The following is a 19,847-nucleotide window of genomic DNA, read 5'->3' as shown; positions in this document are numbered from 1 at the left end:
CACAGAGTTTATAATTCAATACATTGTGTATTCGACTAACATGCATCAACAAACACAACAAAGGATTGTATCTGAAAGCTGCCTACATGGGTTCCAAAGATTAAGATGGAGTTTAAAATGTCTCCTGGTAACAAGATCCAAATCCCAATTTCAACAGGTATTTAGAAGGGATAAAGGAGGACACTTGTGAATTCAATCCAGCTGCTTGGTAGAGGCACATTCTGACAGTGAATAGAGAAGACCCCCAACTTGGGACGAAGATAAACAAAACCTGTGAGTCCAGCATCCTAATAAAGGGTGCCTTGAGTTCTGATATTAAAAGATGAGAACATTGTGGGCGAGGGTGGAACAGAATGCCGTCTACAACACCATTAATGTTGCTTAAAAAGTTTATAGGATGTTAAAACTGCAAATATTAATAACAACATATCTGTTTAATTAAGCATCCAGTTTAGAATCTGGTTCACACTTACTTATTATCCGCATGGAACTGACATCGAGCCGAACCCTGTAGAAAAGTGTGTATCCTGCTGCAGGGTAGTCATTTGTGCACAAGCAATCCTGTCGTCTGCTTCCATTGAATGGACATTCATAGGGATTTTGCAACCTAGAAAAAAAAAACATTTACATTCAGCTTTTACAATATCTAGTATTATCCATAAAACTTCAAAATGCTCAATCAAAACTCTAAAGTGAAACTTGGTATCACAGTCCCTGATTAACATTATCTTGGACTACCCAGTGTTACCAGCTGAAAAGAAACTAAGCAATGTCATTTAGTGTTAAGGTTTAGATTTTTTTGTAAACATGTAAACTACTTGCAGTAAACTGAACCTCACTGTTTAAAAGATGGGCGGGGCCTTGTCAAGAATGAAATGCTAATATCATTTGGATATTAAACACTACCTCACAGAAAATGCATTAGGGATAACATGATACAGATTTTCTGCTATTTAACGTTTAATTAAAAGGTGGCATTTACACATTTAATGTTGTCGGTGGGGGGGGGGGCTAATTTATTTCAAAGTATATCACAGCTTGAGTGTGTAAAGTGGATTATGCTTTATTGTTCAACCCGTTAGACACACCTGTATCCATATACTTCAGAGTAGTTGTCGGTCTGCCCACTGCGTAAGGTAACATACTCTTTTGCATACTCTGACTGCATTTCAGCACAGTAAATCTGGGGGGAAAAAAATAATACATGAAAATGTTTTTTTTAAATGTTTTAAAGACCTTAGGAAGGTTGTTATATTATAGGCTCATATTAAAAATGTTGGAACAATAACCTAGATTCCTTTTGCAAGAAGTAGTAGGAAGTAAATCGTGTTTAAAGGGAAGGTAAAAAAAAAAAAATACTGAAAATGACTTTGATTAAATACAGTGCAATGAAACCCACACTGAGACTGCAGAAGTAGAATTGTAACAGAAAGTTGCTTCTTTAAATATAATGTACCAATATGAAAATGTGTTGCATAACCTACCTGAATAATTTTCCCTTTAATCCTAAGCAAGTATTCACCATCTTTTTTAAGTCCTTGTTTAGTCTGCACATCACTGCAGCTTGTCAATAATTCACCTGTGCAGGAAATAAAATAATTACAATTATACGATCTGTTTTTCTTTTTATTAATGTTGAATAAAACTTGTAATAGATTTGCACCCCTTTTTACGAATACCTGACCCTGCTGACATGAATTTACTACTTTATTGGCATTTCTTCCATTTCTATTATGACTTCTGAGTCTGAGGTACCTGAATGTGTTTATATACAGCTGTCTATAAACATAACCCAGACTCATTAACATACTACTCACACTCTTTATCCTGACAAGCAGCCGTGGATTCTGGCTTCTCGTCTAGATGACACGGTTCAGAATGTAAACCCTTGGAGGTCACACACTCCACCTTTCTCTCCATCACACCAGCTCCACAGGTCATAGAACACTGCAATGAGCCAGTATTAAAACATGTCTTCAAGTATTAAATGAAGTGAATCCAGTTATACAAAACATGATACAAGCCTCCCTTCCCAGTCCTTTTAGCACATAACAGTGTGGTTAAAGAAGCTAACAACATTTTAGAACAGTATCTGAATAGGACTGTTCAAGCTTGAATAAGGCCTGATAGTTCAGGTGTGAGACTCTCAGTCAAGCTTATACTGTAGCTGCACTGATTGCTTTTTGTAATTCAATAGAAACGTCATTTCAAAGAGAGAGGATACACACCTTACTCCATGAGCCTACTTTCCAGGATGCAGCTGGGGGACACTCCCTAAGGTTACATTTTTGGATATCTGGAGGTTGTGGCTTTGGGCAGTTGGCACGAGATAAAGACTGGGAGTCATAGGAATAATGATCTTGAATAGAGTGCACCTCAGAGCAGGAAATCATCCTTTGCTGGTATCCAGAGCCACAACTTTTTGAGCACTGTAAATATACAGCAGAAACAGTGCTGTTCATTTCCTGCTTTGTTGCATGTTTAACGGAAAGTACAAACAAAATTGTATTAATATTTTATATATACAGTATGATTATACTGGTGTCTATTTTTTTTTAACCACAATTTTTTAACCAACGTTATTGCTGTCCGAAGTGCCCAAGACACTACGTTAACCCTGTAGATACATTTACATAACAGACGTTTGAGCAACTTATTAACTTTCCACGTGTACTGGTTTCTTTGTGGCCACACCACCTGACATTTATATAACTCGCACAGAGGGATTCCATTTCGAGAGGGCTGTTGTAAAATCATTGGGCTTTCTCAATCCTCTGCATGTGCACTGATATTAAAACAAACCTCCTGTAATCACACACATTACACTACTCCATGTTCGATGGCCTATACTTAATCATAAACAGCCTTGAGAAGCAAGCTTTCATGATCTAATCCAGTTCAGGACCTGATGCAATGGAACCCCAGAAAACTGAAAGGCTCCTCAGTAAAAATAAATATTATATAAAATGTACTTTATTTCCATGGCATAATACTGAATATATACTGTTCCAATCCATATCCATGGATGTGTTTGTTAAGCATTTCTATACAGGTATTCTGAGACACACTCCTTTCCAGTATGTGAGGACTGTATTGGTGTCCATGGTGATCAGCTATCACATTTATATATGGAAGGAGGATAAGTGGGCAGATATAGAAGCTGCATAATTAGGCAGATACGGAGGGTGGACAAATGGAACCCCTTTTTTCAAGCATTGATATTTATAATATGCCAGCTAGTAATTTCTATATTCTTTATTAACTGACTGTCTCACTCATTATCGTGCAGATGGACTTTGCAAATCTCTACATTTAAAACAGGCTGTTCCTTCATGTTGGCCTGCACTTGTTTTCTTTACAGGACAGGCAAATGGCACATAGTTATATATTTATTTTACACTCTGTCCAGCACAAAGTTTATACGAGAGCCTAAAGAGTAAAAAATAAGAACAAATAACCAATGCTAAAGAGATAATGGTGGTAAGGTTTATATGGTTTATAACGTATACGGGAAAACATAATAAATATAAAGACCTGCAAGTAATTCATACCTGTGACCAATCTCCTGTAATCCATAAATATTCACAAGGTACTGTTTTGCATTTTTGTGAAGTAAGAGGTTTGGATGAAGAGTTGCAATGGCTGTCATCTACAGGCTTCTTGGCTTGATCAACACACACAATCTTTCGTGTCTTTATCCCTTCACCACAGGCAACAGGGCACTGAAAATAAACAGTACATTGAACCCGCAGCAAGGAAATTACTAAAGGGCTTTTAAAAAAAACGTGTGGTATATATTTATTTCATGCAAACAGGTAGAATGTAGTTGCCAGTTAACTACTAGTGCAGTATGTATGTATTTAGAACAAGGATGTCTCTTGGGAACTAATTAGGTTATACTGCAATTACACAGTTATGTAGTTAGACGCTATGTACAGCCCATGAAATTGCATTGCTTCGACCCAGCTGTGTCCCCTGCCCCTTTAAAATCACACTGAAGTATGGACAAAGTGGCCTTGGTTCTACCATATCAACATTTGTGTCCCCAGAGAACTGAAGGCGATATAAAGACATTGATAAAGGCTTCTCATTTGTCTTGCCAGATTTGTTTTAGTGTAACTACCTATCTGATGTTTCAGTGTTTAAAGTTATATATGCTTCACCAGTAGACACAGCAACTGGTTGATATAAGCAGGCTTTGTACAGTCATGTTATGGGCGTTATCTGGGCTATAGCATTATTTGGAAGTACTTATGTGGTTTTGGCAACAGTTGCAGGCTGGAAGTTATTTGAAGTCTAGTCAGAAAAAAACCCAACAAAGGAAACTGGTTTAATGTATCAGATGCAAAAGTTATGTCCCTATGCCATATCAAGCAATACGTACGTCTTGCCATTTATCTGCAATCCATTCATAACGAAGACAGTAAGAAGACCGGCACGGCTGTGTACGAGGAGGTTGGGCGAGGGGATCACACATCACTTCATCAACTCGACCTAAACTTTTCAGTCTGCAGAAGACTTCCCTTTGCTGAATCCCCACGCCACAGGTCACAGAGCACTGAAAAACATCCCAAGGCACAACTACCAGTTTAAACATTTGTATACTTGACATGGTTTCCTTAATAGATTTCCTTTAGAACCTGTGGTGGGGGGTTATTAAATTAATGGATAAAATGCAAGTTCAGCAATACATGTCTGCAGATTTTAAACACGATCATGACTGCCTTACTATACTACAACACATGCATACCATTTAACTGTAATTATAGGGTTGAACCTTTCCTAGTATCCAAGTCGTTATCACTATTGGAACTTTCTGCAGAGGCTTTATATACAACACTGTACTTAAAGTATTTACTGTACATAGTGTACTTTATGGGGTAAGAAATCTAGCTTCTATAGAAACACCAATGTTGTGCTTGAACAAAACCAGAGTGACAGGGCTTGGAGCAGGCCTGACACGCTTTTCTAATTTGTATAATACAGATAAACATACATAGACTTTGTGAGGTAACTCTCTCACCAGCATGTAGACAGCACTTTCAAGTTCTACAAAAATATAAAACAAAAAAAAGTGTTTCTTTTATGAATGCAATTTTCATAACAGTTACTGTAGGATCAGAATCTTGATCTCTCTGAAGCTTTGTTGTGCCTTTGAATCTCCACCTGCATGAGGAAGAAGTCTTTGTACCGACATCGATAAATGGAGGGTTTTCTTTGACAACATTTAAAATGTAAACGTTAAAGCAAGAGAAACTCTGCACGATCTACAGTCAATCGAATGGAAATCTTAGGAAAAGAACATGACTTTTGCTTTGAACCCTCTGATCTTTAACTTAAAACGATACAATCAGCATGATTGTGCTCAACACTACTGTGGTTGTTGAGACAAGAAAGCAGTCATGTTACACAATAAGATCCTGGGATCAAAGACTTTACTTCCTGCCCTTCCTATACTTTAAGAGTAAGTAGCTTCAAATTACATTTTGGTGCTAGCTGATCTAACTTAAGTTACATAAGAGGAGTGAACATGTATTGGTAATCACATGAAATAAAGTGTGTTGGTGATGTTAAACCAGTTTGCTGAATGTGACATTGGCTTAAGTACAGTTGCTAAGGCAACAACCAACTTGGCCTTAGGCTTAGAATTCTAAGTGATCAGGCATGTGCTAGAAAATATGGGAAAGGAGAATGTGGCACGGTAGCCAAAGTGAGGAGACTCAGAGAAAGTGCAGCAAATGAAATACTTTTAATTAAATAATAATTATCAAACAAAACAAAAGGGCACAACGGCCAATTCAAAAGACACAAAACAGTCTAAACAACTAGCAAAAACACTGCTTAAACACCCACTCACCCGGTCCTCTCATTCTCACAAAACTCACCAACTAACACTCCTAACCACTCCCTTCTATACAGGTGCTGCAGCTAATTGGGCAGTTCGCACCTCATCACAGCTGCAGCACCTTTCACACATTCCTCACACAAACTCATTAACTCAGATCCACACAGCAGACTCACATCCACTCTAAACACCACAAAAACACATAGACTGTAGCCTGTCAGAGACCTATGGTAAAGAATTCACCACCGTAACCTTGTAAAAGAGAGTAGTTTAGTAGATTATGGTTGGTTGCACCAGAGTGATTGAAGTGTTGAATAATTCATTTCTATTGCAGACAATTCTAACTAGTAAGATAAAACAAACAAACTGTAGTCAAGTGGGCTCCGAGTCTACACAAGCATAAATACCAAGCACAGAGGCATACAAAAACAAAGCAGCTCCCAATACCTCCAGATCATCAAGACCATCTGTGCAGAGTCTGAGGTTGTCTGTCCAGGCGTTGAGGTAACTTGATCAATTGCATATCTCTGTTAATACTGCTGGCACATATCATATCTAAACAATAACTTTCAATGTACTGTTTGGCATTTGAAACTAATAAACGGTAAATGATTTGAAACATGGTCTGGTCTCACTCTTACAGCACAACAAAGTAATTAATGTCATGTTTACCTTAATTTTTAAACCTTACACATTTATGGCAGACACAATATTTGAGTAAGTACAACAAGAACCACTCAATGATTGCATCGTAATGACTAAAAGGCAACAGTAAACTTAAGTATGAAAATGCAAGCGGGGTATGCCTATTGCGATAAGCACATCAAATGACTACAGTGACTGATAGGGGTGTGCACTGCGTCTGGTATTTGACTTTAAGTAAGGGCTTATTCAGAATGTGAAAAGAGTGCACAGAATTTTGCATTACCATGCACATGTGGACTGGACACTTGACTACATATGCACAGTACAGGTGCAACTGCATAGAAATAGTTACGGCATTTCTATGGTAAATCAGATCCAGGTCCCATGAGAAAAAGACCCTAAAAAAAAAACTTTGTGAGTTCCACCCAATCTGTTACCAATTATTTCAGCCTCGAAGTGGTAAGGGAGAATGGCTCTAATCATGGGCCCACACATCGTCTCTCATGCAACTCGGAGGGTGGGGTGACTGGCCGGCCTCAGCATTTCCTCTGAATTAGTGGTAACTGCATAAAACTACTTGGTCTGTAAGGTTTAAATAAGTGGTGAAAGCATTTCCTGACAGACTTTTTTTTGGATTCAGTGTTACGGAAGTGACATTTATTCTGCAGCTGAGATGAATTTAAAATCAACTATAGAGAGACTTGTTCCACTTCCCTCGCCAGCTCGCCATGGTGTGGGAAGGTATTATGCAATGCTCACTGCCACTTAATCCTGACATGTTACTTTGTTGGTAATAACAACCTTTTTTTTTATTAAAACAATCAAATAAGTTCACTACACTTTAATAGCTCTGGAGTTTGTTTGTCAGACTCCTGATTCTGTCAGTGCATTCCAATACCTGCAGTGCAGTTAAAGTAAACCATGCATACCTCTTTCCATCCGTTGGCCTTCCAGCTAGGGCATCTTTGTGACCTACATGGCTTGTGATTGCGAGGCTTCGACAGCTGTTTGCAGTGTTCTTCCTCCACCTGGGCCTGGTCTTTATCAGCACAGTAAACATCCCGATGCTTGGTGCCTTTTCCACAGCTCACCGAACACTGAAAGAAAAGGAACACAGCGTGTTTAGGGTTACACCTGTTTTCACTCATTCAAAAATATAAATCTCTACCAGCAAGTGACAGCATCTCAGTGGTATCCATACTCACTGTAAACACTGTAGCACAGTGTATACATAGACTCTCAGGCACTCAAGTTGGTAAAATGCAGTTTATCTAAATGAACCTGGGAACATTCCATTCACCTTTCATTACAGCATGGAGAATCTGTTCAGACCCAAATCTATGGGCAAATACGTTTTGTAACCAGTTGACAATCAGACTTTCAACTTCTGGTACTATGTTTGCAATTAAAGTATCTATACTTTGATATTTTACTCGTAATATAATGTTTAAATAGCTTTATATTTAAAATGCATTTCTATTTTAATTTATTAAAATGTACTTTTAAAAAAAAAAAAAAAAACACCCCTACCCCCAAATTGTACCAAATCATGTAGAAAAAAATCCTATTCAGAACCAAATCAGAAAAAAGCAATCTTTGTATGGCAATTGTAAGTAGCAATTAACCTTCTGTATTATAAAAAAAATAAAAAATAAAAAAGACTTTCACGCTTTTCCTCTCAGCACACAAGGTTAAATGCAATGTGGTTTCAATCCCCTCCAGATCCCATTAGGTGAAAGTGTACAGCTAAGCCTTATGCATAGCTTTCAGGAAGAGAGTGAAAGGGAACTCTCATTATTATCTATGCATGCATGAAACTAAGCATCATCTGGTCTCAATAAGGTGTGTACAATGCCTCAACAAAGTTAAGCTCTAAATCTAGAAGAAAATCCCCTGAGAAACCTTTTAAACTGGTGGGTTTTTTTTGTCTTCTCTTTTGAGCACAAGAACTCTAGAATAGGTTTAGTAAAGCAACATGCTTGTCTTTTTAAATTCGTACAAGATGAAAGTAATTACAAACCAATTTACTATATGCGTTCCTTGTCAAACCTAGTATGGGGCTTCAGAATGAACCATTTGTGTAAAATATTCCCTATGTTTAACGTGTTGTTTTATTAAAGAATATTTTCCAGTCAAGCTGATTAATATAACATTGCATTGTTTGTTCAGCCTGATTACATAATGCAACGACCTTGTGTATACAGTTATCTTTGTTTAAGTCACAGTCAACATATTTCAGACAGCCTCTGAATTTCCAAATCATACAGATACTGTACTTGTTCATTTGCAAGTGTACATTTATTAATCAAAATCAAGACACTGACAATTTTACATCGCCTTGTAACCACTTTTAGGTTGGACCCAAATATTTGTCAGTCAAATACGTCAAGGCGTTTTACAATGCTTGAAAACAGATACACAAATACCCTTCAGTTCATCCAGTGTAAGCATTTTCAGTAAAGGACTTAGCTGCATTTGACACCCTGTATATATTTCATAAACATTGTAATTACTGAGGCATTTTAAACACAGGGCTGCAGGTCAACAGACTGGGGACATCAAAGCAATCCACAGATAACGTCTGGTCTTAAAAAACCTTAAACTGGTAAACCATAACACCGTGAACACTCCTGTCATTTCAGCACAGACAGAACTGAAAAGGAACAAGAGCCAGAAAAAACAGCTCTTCCTTGTCAAACTATTTTCTTTTAATAGGCTCTAAACCATACCTCCTGGGCAACGTCACTCGGTTACATGCGCAGCCAACAGTGGGATAAGATATGGTATGAAAGCTTGCTCCTCCTCCTCCCAAAAACACTCATCTGAAAGCCATTAGTTAATCAAAGATGTTAATCCCTAGAGCACAGAACAGGCACTGCAAACAGGGCTCCAAGGACAACTTCATTTTCAAGTGGAAGCTTGACCATCAGTTCCTTGTCTAGGAAAAAGTTTCAGCAGACAAACGGCAAGCAAGGTAAGCCTGTAATACAGCTTTGACTATTAACAGAGCCAAACACTTTCCAGTGCACAGATATGAAAGACAAAATAAACAGACATGGTATGTTAACATCTTGCAGCTATTATGTAGTATTTTTAATTTTATATATTTTTCATTGCATATGTTGTGCAAGTACAGAAAGTATACAATATCTAGACTATGCAAGGTATACACAAATCTGATTTGTTGTTAACTGAAAAGAGTTTGCTTTTAAAGGGGTCTATGCATTTTCTGAAACAGAAAGGTTATAAGCTGTGTGTGAGAACTGTTTTAAACAAGATACAGGCTTGGATTTCCATTGCTAATTACACATCAGAGAAGAGGCAGTAGGGTTTATTTTTATGGTAAAGTTAGCTAGATTAATTAAACATTAACAATGACAGGCACATAAGACAGGAAGAAAAGTACATGGACATTAAAGCAATTTAAAAAAATGCAACCCTAGTAAAACAGCATCTACCATGGATTGTGGGAGAGAATCTTGTGATTGACATTTTGAAAGTTCTACATTTTAAAATTGAAATAATTTGCTTTAAAGAAATCTGGCAACACAACACTTTGCCAAAAGGATGCCAAAAATAACAATATACTATACAGTATATTCATTTAAAAAAAACAAATATGGAAACATACCAAACACAGCTTGTAAAATATGAATCTGGAAATGTGTAATAACATTGAGGAATTTTATATTTTAGGACCAACAAATTGTGACACTAAGATACCAAAATAAGCACTGAAAAGTTAACGGTTATCTTCGCGGAAAGCCCAAAGCTATGTAGATTGGTATCTTGACAGATTCAAGGAAGCAAGATAAGGAAGTTTAAGGAAGAGAGATTAAAACAAAAACTAGGCTTTCCTTCTTGCATATTCTACATCCTCAGACCTCCCAAAAAAAAAAAAAAAAAAAAAAAAAAAAAAAAGGATTCATGCCAACTTTGAATCAGAAATTCAAGATTCCTTAGGTACGCCAAAGCATTGTTTCCAAGACAATAAACTACAGTAAACTAGTTAACAATCATTCTGACTGTTCTCGATCAGTGGTTAAAGGCACTGCTTACATGATACTAGTAATTTCCATCCCTGTTTGGCAAGGTGCACTTCTGGCAGAACTAGTGTACAACTGCCATCTTGATTGGGGAACCCGCATGAGGCCTTATGGGTTCACCTTGTCTAATGTCTATAAGCAAGACAACCTCAACCCAAGAAATTAATATATACCAGGACACTGCCGTTTAACTTGTTAATCTCTAGAATCACAATTTAAAAATCTGCACCCCCTGAAAAAAAATAGTACAACAGAAGGGGGAGAGTTTTAATGTTGCTAAGGTTAATTAAAAGTACTCAAATTGAATGCCTTGGTTAGCCTTGGTAAATCATCATTATTTTGCAGTATGATGGAATATTTTGTCCTCAATATAGTATTGTTGGTGTGTATTTATGCAGTGGGCAGCTTTCAGTTAAACAGAAGCAGACACTGCTTCCTCACCCAGGGAAGAACGAAAAAAAAAAATCTAGAAAACATGCAACAGTATCACATTTTAAACTATCTAGCTGGGTGCAGCTGATCCAATACATCTCTTAATCTGACTGCATGAGATTTGCAAACAGCCTTTTAATTACAGTCAAGACATTATTTTTTTGGCCTTTGCAAATGTTCTGACAGAAGATAATACCAAGGTAGATTATGGTAAATGCATAGTATAACCATGGGCAATGCACGGGAAAGCTGCACCATTATCATGCAGAAATACCATGGTAAACATTTATAAGCTGCTGATTAAATACCTGGCTAGTATTAGTAAATGAGTCTCAAAGGTCCCAAATCACAAAACCACCATTGTTGTTAATTCCTGAGTAGTGTCATTGTATGCTGGCAAGTAGGGAATCTCACAAGTCCCTCGTATTGTTGTAATAATATTTTTGGTTCTTCACTCGATTTTTTTTGTATTAATTCAGTATATGAAAATATTTAAACTACAACCCCCATTAAAGAGATTTATCCTTTTGCCAAAATATACATAAGAACATAAGAAAGTTCACAAACGGAGGCCATTCGGCCCATCTTGCTCGTTTGGTTGTTAGTAGCTTATTGATCCCAAAATCTCATCAAGCAGCTTCTTGAAGGATCCCAGGGTGTCAGCTTCAATAACATTACTGGGGAGTTGATTCCAGACCCTCAATTCTCTACATACCTCAGACATTTGTGTGGGCTTGAACTATAACACATACATGATAAATCATAAAACACAAGCAAACAACCAAAGTCTTGAACATAATAAAAGCGAGTTCCAAATCTATCGGTGTATCCCTCAAGGGCAAGCCATAAATTGGTAAAGCTCCACTGGATTTGAAATGTGTTTGCATGCCTCAGTGGAAAATAAGCACTGAAAACTTAACTTCCAACCTAACAGATGCTATTCGTGATTCTGACAGCATTGCTGTATTTAGAAAATCAGTGTATGAAAAAAGGCAAACAATCTTCATGCTAGCAGCAACTCATTTTTGTTTTAATCTGCTAGAAAGTTGAATTGTTTTCTGATTTTTGTTTTTCTATCAATAAATAATCAATAAGTCCAAGGCATTAGTTTACTACATAATATACACAGTTCAGCATTCTAAGTTCAAGTAAGGTTCATTTCTGTTTAAAATGCAGGATGACAACTCGTACTTAGCTCTAGTAACAGCATGGAAAAAATTAGTGTATTTCTTCTTTCATCCATGTTTCGTGTTCAAGTTTCTAAACCACTTGCCATTATGCAGAATGCATTACTACACCAGAAACGTTTGAACAAGTCCATACATGTATCTGCCAAGCCCCATGGTTCTTAACTGTCACTCTACATTTCTAGACCATGTTGTCTCTCCTTTGGTTACATGAAAAGGAAACAGGCACATCATGGTAATAATAAAAATACTGAAGTAAAAAATTAATTAATTAAAAAATCCAAGTTTCAGGTGTGTACTCTTAATTTTTACTTTTGCATAATTTCCTAAACAATAAACAGTGGGGATTATGAAAAATCAATCTCACACTGCCTACAGCCACTCTATTAAACTGTTGGCACATGCCCCTTTTGCTGACAACTGGAAATACCCGGTGCCATCTTGTTTTGCACATTTTGACTATTATGAAATGGCTTCTCCTCTCGTTTGGAGCCAAAACACAGCAGAAACAGACCAACCAAGGTTTAAAATACAATACATAATGACATCATTGTGTAATAGCTAAAATCGAATAGAAACTAAAAGTAAAAAAATGACCTTATTTACATTTTTCAACCCAAAAGTGACCTTTAATACTACCCCTATTAACTTTATCCCACTTAAAACAAAAAAATATACAACTATACTACGTGTTATACTTTCTGTCCACGGGGCTGAACCGTGGCATTCCTTTAAACTGATGGCCTTGTTTCTTAGGGGGCTATGCAGTTTATTTAGTTATTGTTTCATGCCTAGTGGTAGTGCCATGCAAAGGTCACCGTCTTACAAGCACGGGAACTTGCTGTGTTCTCCTATCTAGTTTTTGCAGGTTTCTTTTGAATTAAAATGAAATGTGGTACATTTTCAATCACTTTAAGTAACTTTAAATAAATATAAAAAGAAGCCTAGCCTATGATGCTCACAAGCTGTTGTCTACTTTATCAAACTGTCTAGCAAAATGTTTAGCTGACACATTAGTGTGAAACAAATTATCACACAGCTGAGGCAAACCAAGAACCCCATGTTCACAATACTGGCTGAGGAGAAGATTAGATATGCTTTTTTGTTACTGTTTGTTAAAACGTTTTCTTGTGTGAACAAGACCTTTCTTTAGGCTATAGTTTATGTATACTGTTAAAAGTTATTACACTGCACTCAAACTGAATTAATTTCTAAATCGTAGATGTAATTCTGTTTGTTAAAAACATGGTAACTATAAATATGTATACACATATGTATTGCTGACAATTATCCAGTACAAAACCCGTTTTACTTTTCCTTAGAAACTAATAAGCACCTTTAAGCAACAAAGAGCTTAAACCGAGAACTTGATTGAACATGAACATCAAGAACACAACTGTAATGCTTTTTTAAAAATACAAATCTTATTTGTTGTGCATTTGTGTTCTGGAATTTATTTATTTATTTATTTTTTTACAGGTAAAAGTGGTCTCAAGGAAACATTTTCCATTCACCAGCATGAGGATGTTTTTTTTTTTTTTCTTATTTAGACCCACACACACACACACACACACGCTTCATCTGTTGTACAGAAAGATCAAAGACAGTACTGTAGCTCTAGGGGAGCGAACAATATAATAAAGAAAATAATATCATGTGGCTCCTTTTGAGAATAAATGGCCTGTATGTTATCTGATAAATACCTTTGCAGTTTCATTTAATTGTTATTGGCCAAGGTTGTATTGACTATTTCCATTGTTTCATTAACCTACCAAAAACTGGTAAGTATTTGGGGATAAAACCAGTAGAAGAGGACTAATCAATACACTTCAATGCGAAAAACAGTTGCACATAAACTTGTAAAGCCACATATAAGATGTAAATAACCAAATATTAACATAATTTCTGTAAATATAAGACAGTGATACTTAGTATGGATTGATATGCTGTAATTCATTCTAAGACATACATAGTATTCACAACTAGACTGGACACAGTGTGTCATATTCAAACATTTACCACAGCAATTGTTAACAGTAAAAAACTGTTAATTCAACAGGACATTAATTTGCTTGTTCATTCGTTCTTACATTTGTATATATTTGTTTATTACAATACTTTTCATATGTTTTTCAATGCCCTGCCTGTCATGCTAATGCATTCCATATTTTTGATATTAGATCAATAACTCAACATGATACCAGGCAAAATGTTTAAGACAACACAGGAAAATGGCAATTCCACACTGAACAAGCTCATTTATAACTTTTTTTTTCAGGCAAGTTATACTGGATTTAGTGGTCTTACACAACAGTGTAAACTGAGGCCAGCATATGGAGTGGATCATGAAACACTAGTCCAATGATGTCATGGCCATGTGACCTTCAAGTGATTAAACACGTTGAAAACTTTACTCAATAGCCATAGGCACAACTGTGCTTCAGGTATATGTATCTATATGTTCTGCATGTGTTTTTGATTTAACAAATGCATCACATGTTTGGGAACAGCTTGGGTTATTAATTCCAGTCTATCTTTCACAGCACGCATTGGCTTCTTGAGATTAAACTAGACTGCCACTTATTTACAGCATTCACTGGAGCTCCATTAAATAATTTTCACATTCAATAAAAAAAAAATAAAAAAAAAAAAAAATTATATATATATATATATATATATATATATATATATATATATATATATATATATATATATATAATTTTTTTTTTTTTTTTTTTTTTATTGAATGTGATGTGAAAATTATTTAATGGAGCTCCAGTGAATGCTGTAAATAAGTGGCAGTCTAGTGTGGTCACTCATGTTCATGAAAGGAAAGCAAAACTTTATTTTTTAATGTTACCGCCTTAAGGACGTATTAACAAAGTTATGACTAAAAAAAAAAAAAAAAAAAAAAAATCACACAATATGGTTTTCATGACAAGATTTAATAGATTTTTAAATATCTGACAGGTTCTTGGTAATTTATATGTTCAACAATTGAAACACAAAAAAAAAAAAATGGTCGTGGCCAGGGACTTGAACTTTACCCATTATTCCTTCTCTACAAAGTCTGCAACATAAACTCCTGCGTAAACCATATGACTATTACAATTGCTAGCCACATTTACAAACATTTCCAGGCCTGCAGATTCTCATAATGAAAATATGTCACACCAGAATTTCCAAACACTGATTGCTTCGTTGCCACCTGATCTTTTTGCAGGACCACTGATTTGTAATCTTTATGCAAATTGAATGTACTGTAGTTAAAAAAAAAAATAAATAAAAAAAACGAACAGCAGGTTTCTTATATGCACAGTAATCCTTAATATTTATAGATGCAAATATTCAACATAAATCAGCACTCAATTATATTTAATGATGCCTCTCTAAACTAGCTGTCATTTCAAGGAGTGGGATTTTTGTTTCTTTGTAGCAGAGGGTACATATCTACAGCAGGCCCACAACAGTTAGTAGCCCTATATACAGTATAATATAACACAATTTATGAATATTGCATAGGTTGGTTTCACAGTTACTTTTCTTCTAATTACTCAAGAAAGGCCATTTATACCACTAGCTTCTGTAACAGCTGTCAAAACCAATGTACATCATCATTTTATCTTTCACACACTGAGCAAGTTTGAAACAGTCACTAAGATGTGTCACACATATAGTCAAACAATTCCGCTTGATCTACAATACTCTATCAAACTTTCCAGGCAGTGTACAGTAAGTAATCATGTTAACACAATAAATAACCTAACCTGACAAGTAAAAAAAAAAAAAAATACATTTATTGTAAACTCAGACCACCAACAGAATGCCAGTTTCTAGAGGGAAATAACACCCTGTAATGGAAACAGACTTTTATAGTTCAGTGAAGTTTATCAGACTTAATTTATTCCTGGTAATGTTCTGCAGTAATGGTACAGAAAGCATGTACCTCTGCACATTCAAGCACCATATAAAACCAGAATAAACACCCCAGCTGCAGACAGGGAAGAAATGAGTCAAGAAGAAAACCATGAAAATAAAAATTACTTCATAAAACCGACTCCTGCTTTATACTTCAACTATAGCAACACCAGAAGCACTTTATTTCAGATAATTGGGATTGCCTGGCCCAATATGCATGAGGGCCTGTAACCCTTGACACACCAACAAGGAGTTAAGGGTTAAGAGTTTTGGGCATACAGGTTACCAACAATGCTGGTGGATCAATCTGAATACAAAAAGTACACATCCAGGGGTTGACACTGGTGTATTTTAGGGCAGGGGAATATAACACAAGCTTGTTGGGAAATTGATACAGTATAAAAGAACAGGGAAAATAAAACAGTAATAAAACTACAAATAAAAGGTGCTGCATCGGCAGCGTTATATATAGCCTATATCACAATATATATATCCCCGCTCTCTCTCTCTCTGTCTCGCTGATTCCCGGTCCCGAATCAAAGCAGTCCGCATAGCGCGTCTAAGTGGGCAGACCTGAGGAAACAACAAGGTGTTTATACTGTAGCTCAGCAAGAATACTAACTCATGACTCCCGGTTGTTGGGCGACTGCCGCCCTCTTCCTGGTTCTCTCTCAAGCAAAATCTGACAATAGTTTATATATATATATATATATATATCTATATATATATATATATATATATAATATATATATATATATATATATATATATCCGCTAAAGTCAGGCAGATTTCTGGAAAGCACAACAAGGTGTTTTACTGTAGCTCAGCAAGAATACTAACTCCCCTCTGCCCTCCTGGTTCTCTCTCAAGCAAAATCTGACAATAGTTCTGTATTGTGTGTGTGTGTGTGTAAAGGCTTTGTGATGTGAACAATGCCCAATGTAAACTTGGATGAGACCACCAAACTAATTTCATTTGTGACTTGAGACAGCACCCCATGCCTCCAGAGGGGAAAGCCATTTGAGCCAAGTGAAACGGCAAGCTGAGTCAGCATCGCCTCCAACTGAATCAAACACTGTGCACCCATCAGGACTGTCCATCAATCAATATACACATACAAAAATCATCAGATTGCACCCCTGGAACATTTAGACACATGAATATTGTGGTTTATATGAATGTAAAGTCAAATAACCAGAAAGGAAAGCACAAGAAAAAAAAAAAAAGATTATAAAGCAAAGGTAAGTGCAACACACTGATACTATGAAATTAAAATGATTTAACGACACTACATGCCAAGTCATGAAACTGCAACAATACACAAAAGAGAACACTATCTCCGATGGCTGAGGGATATAAAATGTACTGAATAAAACAATAAACAATTCACAATAGGTACCAAAAATAAAAACACTTATTTCCATGCCAATACAAGTTGAAAGTTTTTCACTTGCTGCTGCTGAGAATATTAAAAATACCTGCATTGATTAATAGCAATTATGTCTATTGTAAAAGCAATGGCTTCTCAATTGCTTGTCAAGTAAATACAAGTTAAGGTATATGAGGCTTATTAATAAATGATCAACAGATGTAGTGTTCTATGTTACAATTTCAACCTCTTCTGGGTATGCCTCTTCAATAGGCTGAAATAAAAATTATAACAATTAAAAACACATAACTAGTTTGGTCTCCTCTATTTACAAATTGAATGATTAAGTAGTTTTGCTTAATTTTATTCATTTTACTTTATTTTTAAATGTAACCCCGGAGATCACATTTGTATTTTTTGTTTATCTATTAACAACTTGCTTGTCCTTAATTATGTTTATTTATATGGTATCCTATTCATGAACTAATACAAAAAGTTGAAACTGTTCAGTAAACATCAGACCCCTACTTAGGCATTGATCATATCTGTGAAATGGGGTTATAATTTGTTTCGAGGTTACTGTAGCAATATTATGCAAATTAGGTTTCATTTTATTATACATTTTCTTTATTAGTTTACGGGTTCATATATTTTAATGAATTTATAAACAAAATAGACAACATTTGTTAAGGTGTTGATAAGCTTGTTGGTAACAGTTAATAAACTAAAAAAGCTTGATAATGATATTGTTATTGTATTATTAATATTATTAACCTATGTATATTGCTGGGTCAAACTCAAATTATTTATAGTCGATGAATAAATTGCTATCAAATTGTATCATTCAAAGAATAATAATTATCATGTAGATGCAACATAAAAACATTGTGAAATACATCAACTGGACTTTGAGTTTGCTACAGCATTACTTCAGAGTTATGGACGAACGAACTACAATAAAGCATTGCAAGACTACAACATAACAGCAGCTCTGCCAAATCAGATTAAATATGAGCCTTCACAGTGCAGGCTCCCAGAGATGCGATACTAATCAACTGGCAATTATTAAAGGGGTGAATGATGAAGACAATACAGGGGCCCCTTACAGCCCTCAGACTTAAATATTTGATGTGATACTTCTCTTCTAAATTCACATTTTTTTTTTTTTTTTTTAATTGCTCTCTGCTGCATAGATAATTATATAACCAGCCTTGGGCTTCTCCAATGGAACTGCTGCAAGCCTTTACATACACATATTAGTTTTGCATGCAAACAATTATTTTTGCATAATAATAAAGTTAGTGATTGACAGGAAAGAAGCCAGTGGAAGGGCTGGAATGATTTCAAACAGAGATTTATTTAATTTAGCGTAGCATCAGATATCATGTTTTAAAATGAAAATACATGTTTGCTAAAACATGTGTTTTTCAAAACTGCACAATTAAAACCTTTATAATGAATGGCTGTGCATGGCGGAGTACATTCAAGGAACAACTTTGCTAGCTACAATTACTTTAAATGCAGTTGCTAAAACTGCTAAAATTACATTTGTACCGATATGTGCTGCTGGGGAAAATGTAGGTGGAGCAGAAAACATTGCAGAGAATGTTTAAAAGTAGAGAAATTGTCTGATGTACATTTTTTTATTAAATTTACTGTATACATGCTGCACTTGCTATTGATATTTGCCTAAAACATGGTACATAACTACTTGTCATGGTACAAGAATCTTTATTTTCAATAGTTACTGTTAAACACGTCTTTCTGCAAATTATAATACATTAACCCCAAAACGAGGATTACAAAGAATTTGTTTTTGCCAAACTAGACTGAGATGTTTGTGTTTTATAGAAAGAACAAGGTGGGCTATAGTTTTCAAATTCAGGTTTTAAAAATATCAGTGACAAAGACATGCTTGCACAGTTTTTTCAGCAGTTGTGACACACCTGAAACACTTTAGATTAAACTAGAGAATTAGGTGCTACATTGGCAACACCACAATGAGCCTTCTCAACACAGTAGTGGAGAGATGTATTATGTGAGGTTGAAACAGAAGGCGGGTAGTTCATATTCCACTCATACCCAAGCACTGGAGTCTATTTACCAGCAGCATATGCCAGTTTGTGCCAAAATGGCATGTGGTTCACTTATGCTGGCCAATGAGAACTAGGCGTTGACAATACATTAAAAACACAAATTGTATATCCTTTATGCGTCTTTTAATATTTTACAGTTTGAAAAAGGTATTTTAAAAACATATGTATTTATTTCACCTAATAAATATATAAAACCACTGGAAAAAGGTGAAAATAAATACATTTTACACAAGTTTTTCATATTAAGCAGCGTTTCCACAAATTTCACTGAGCATCTTCAGGACTACAGCTGATTTATTGTGGCTGAAA

General features: G+C 35.7%; 1 protein-coding gene across 1 annotated transcript in view; it reads right to left on the bottom strand.

Moving 5' to 3' along the window:
- Positions 1 to 19,847, bottom strand: part of LOC121318125 (A disintegrin and metalloproteinase with thrombospondin motifs 20-like) — a 102,425-nt gene that overhangs the window by 5,910 nt on the left and 76,668 nt on the right. The window contains exons 29-36 of the mRNA XM_041254443.1: positions 7,420 to 7,587; positions 4,385 to 4,558; positions 3,552 to 3,722; positions 2,229 to 2,429; positions 1,818 to 1,947; positions 1,485 to 1,579; positions 1,089 to 1,183; positions 474 to 607 (exon numbers count right to left, since the gene is read on the bottom strand). Coding sequence (XP_041110377.1) covers positions 474 to 607; positions 1,089 to 1,183; positions 1,485 to 1,579; positions 1,818 to 1,947; positions 2,229 to 2,429; positions 3,552 to 3,722; positions 4,385 to 4,558; positions 7,420 to 7,587 — 1,168 coding nt within the window. The remainder of the gene's footprint in view (positions 1 to 473; positions 608 to 1,088; positions 1,184 to 1,484; positions 1,580 to 1,817; positions 1,948 to 2,228; positions 2,430 to 3,551; positions 3,723 to 4,384; positions 4,559 to 7,419; positions 7,588 to 19,847) is intronic.

The sequence above is a fragment of the Polyodon spathula genome, chromosome 7, assembly GCF_017654505.1.
Source record: "Polyodon spathula isolate WHYD16114869_AA chromosome 7, ASM1765450v1, whole genome shotgun sequence".
Taxonomy (NCBI): Eukaryota; Metazoa; Chordata; class Actinopteri; order Acipenseriformes; family Polyodontidae; genus Polyodon; species Polyodon spathula.
This window is presented reverse-complemented; position numbering and strand designations above follow the sequence as displayed.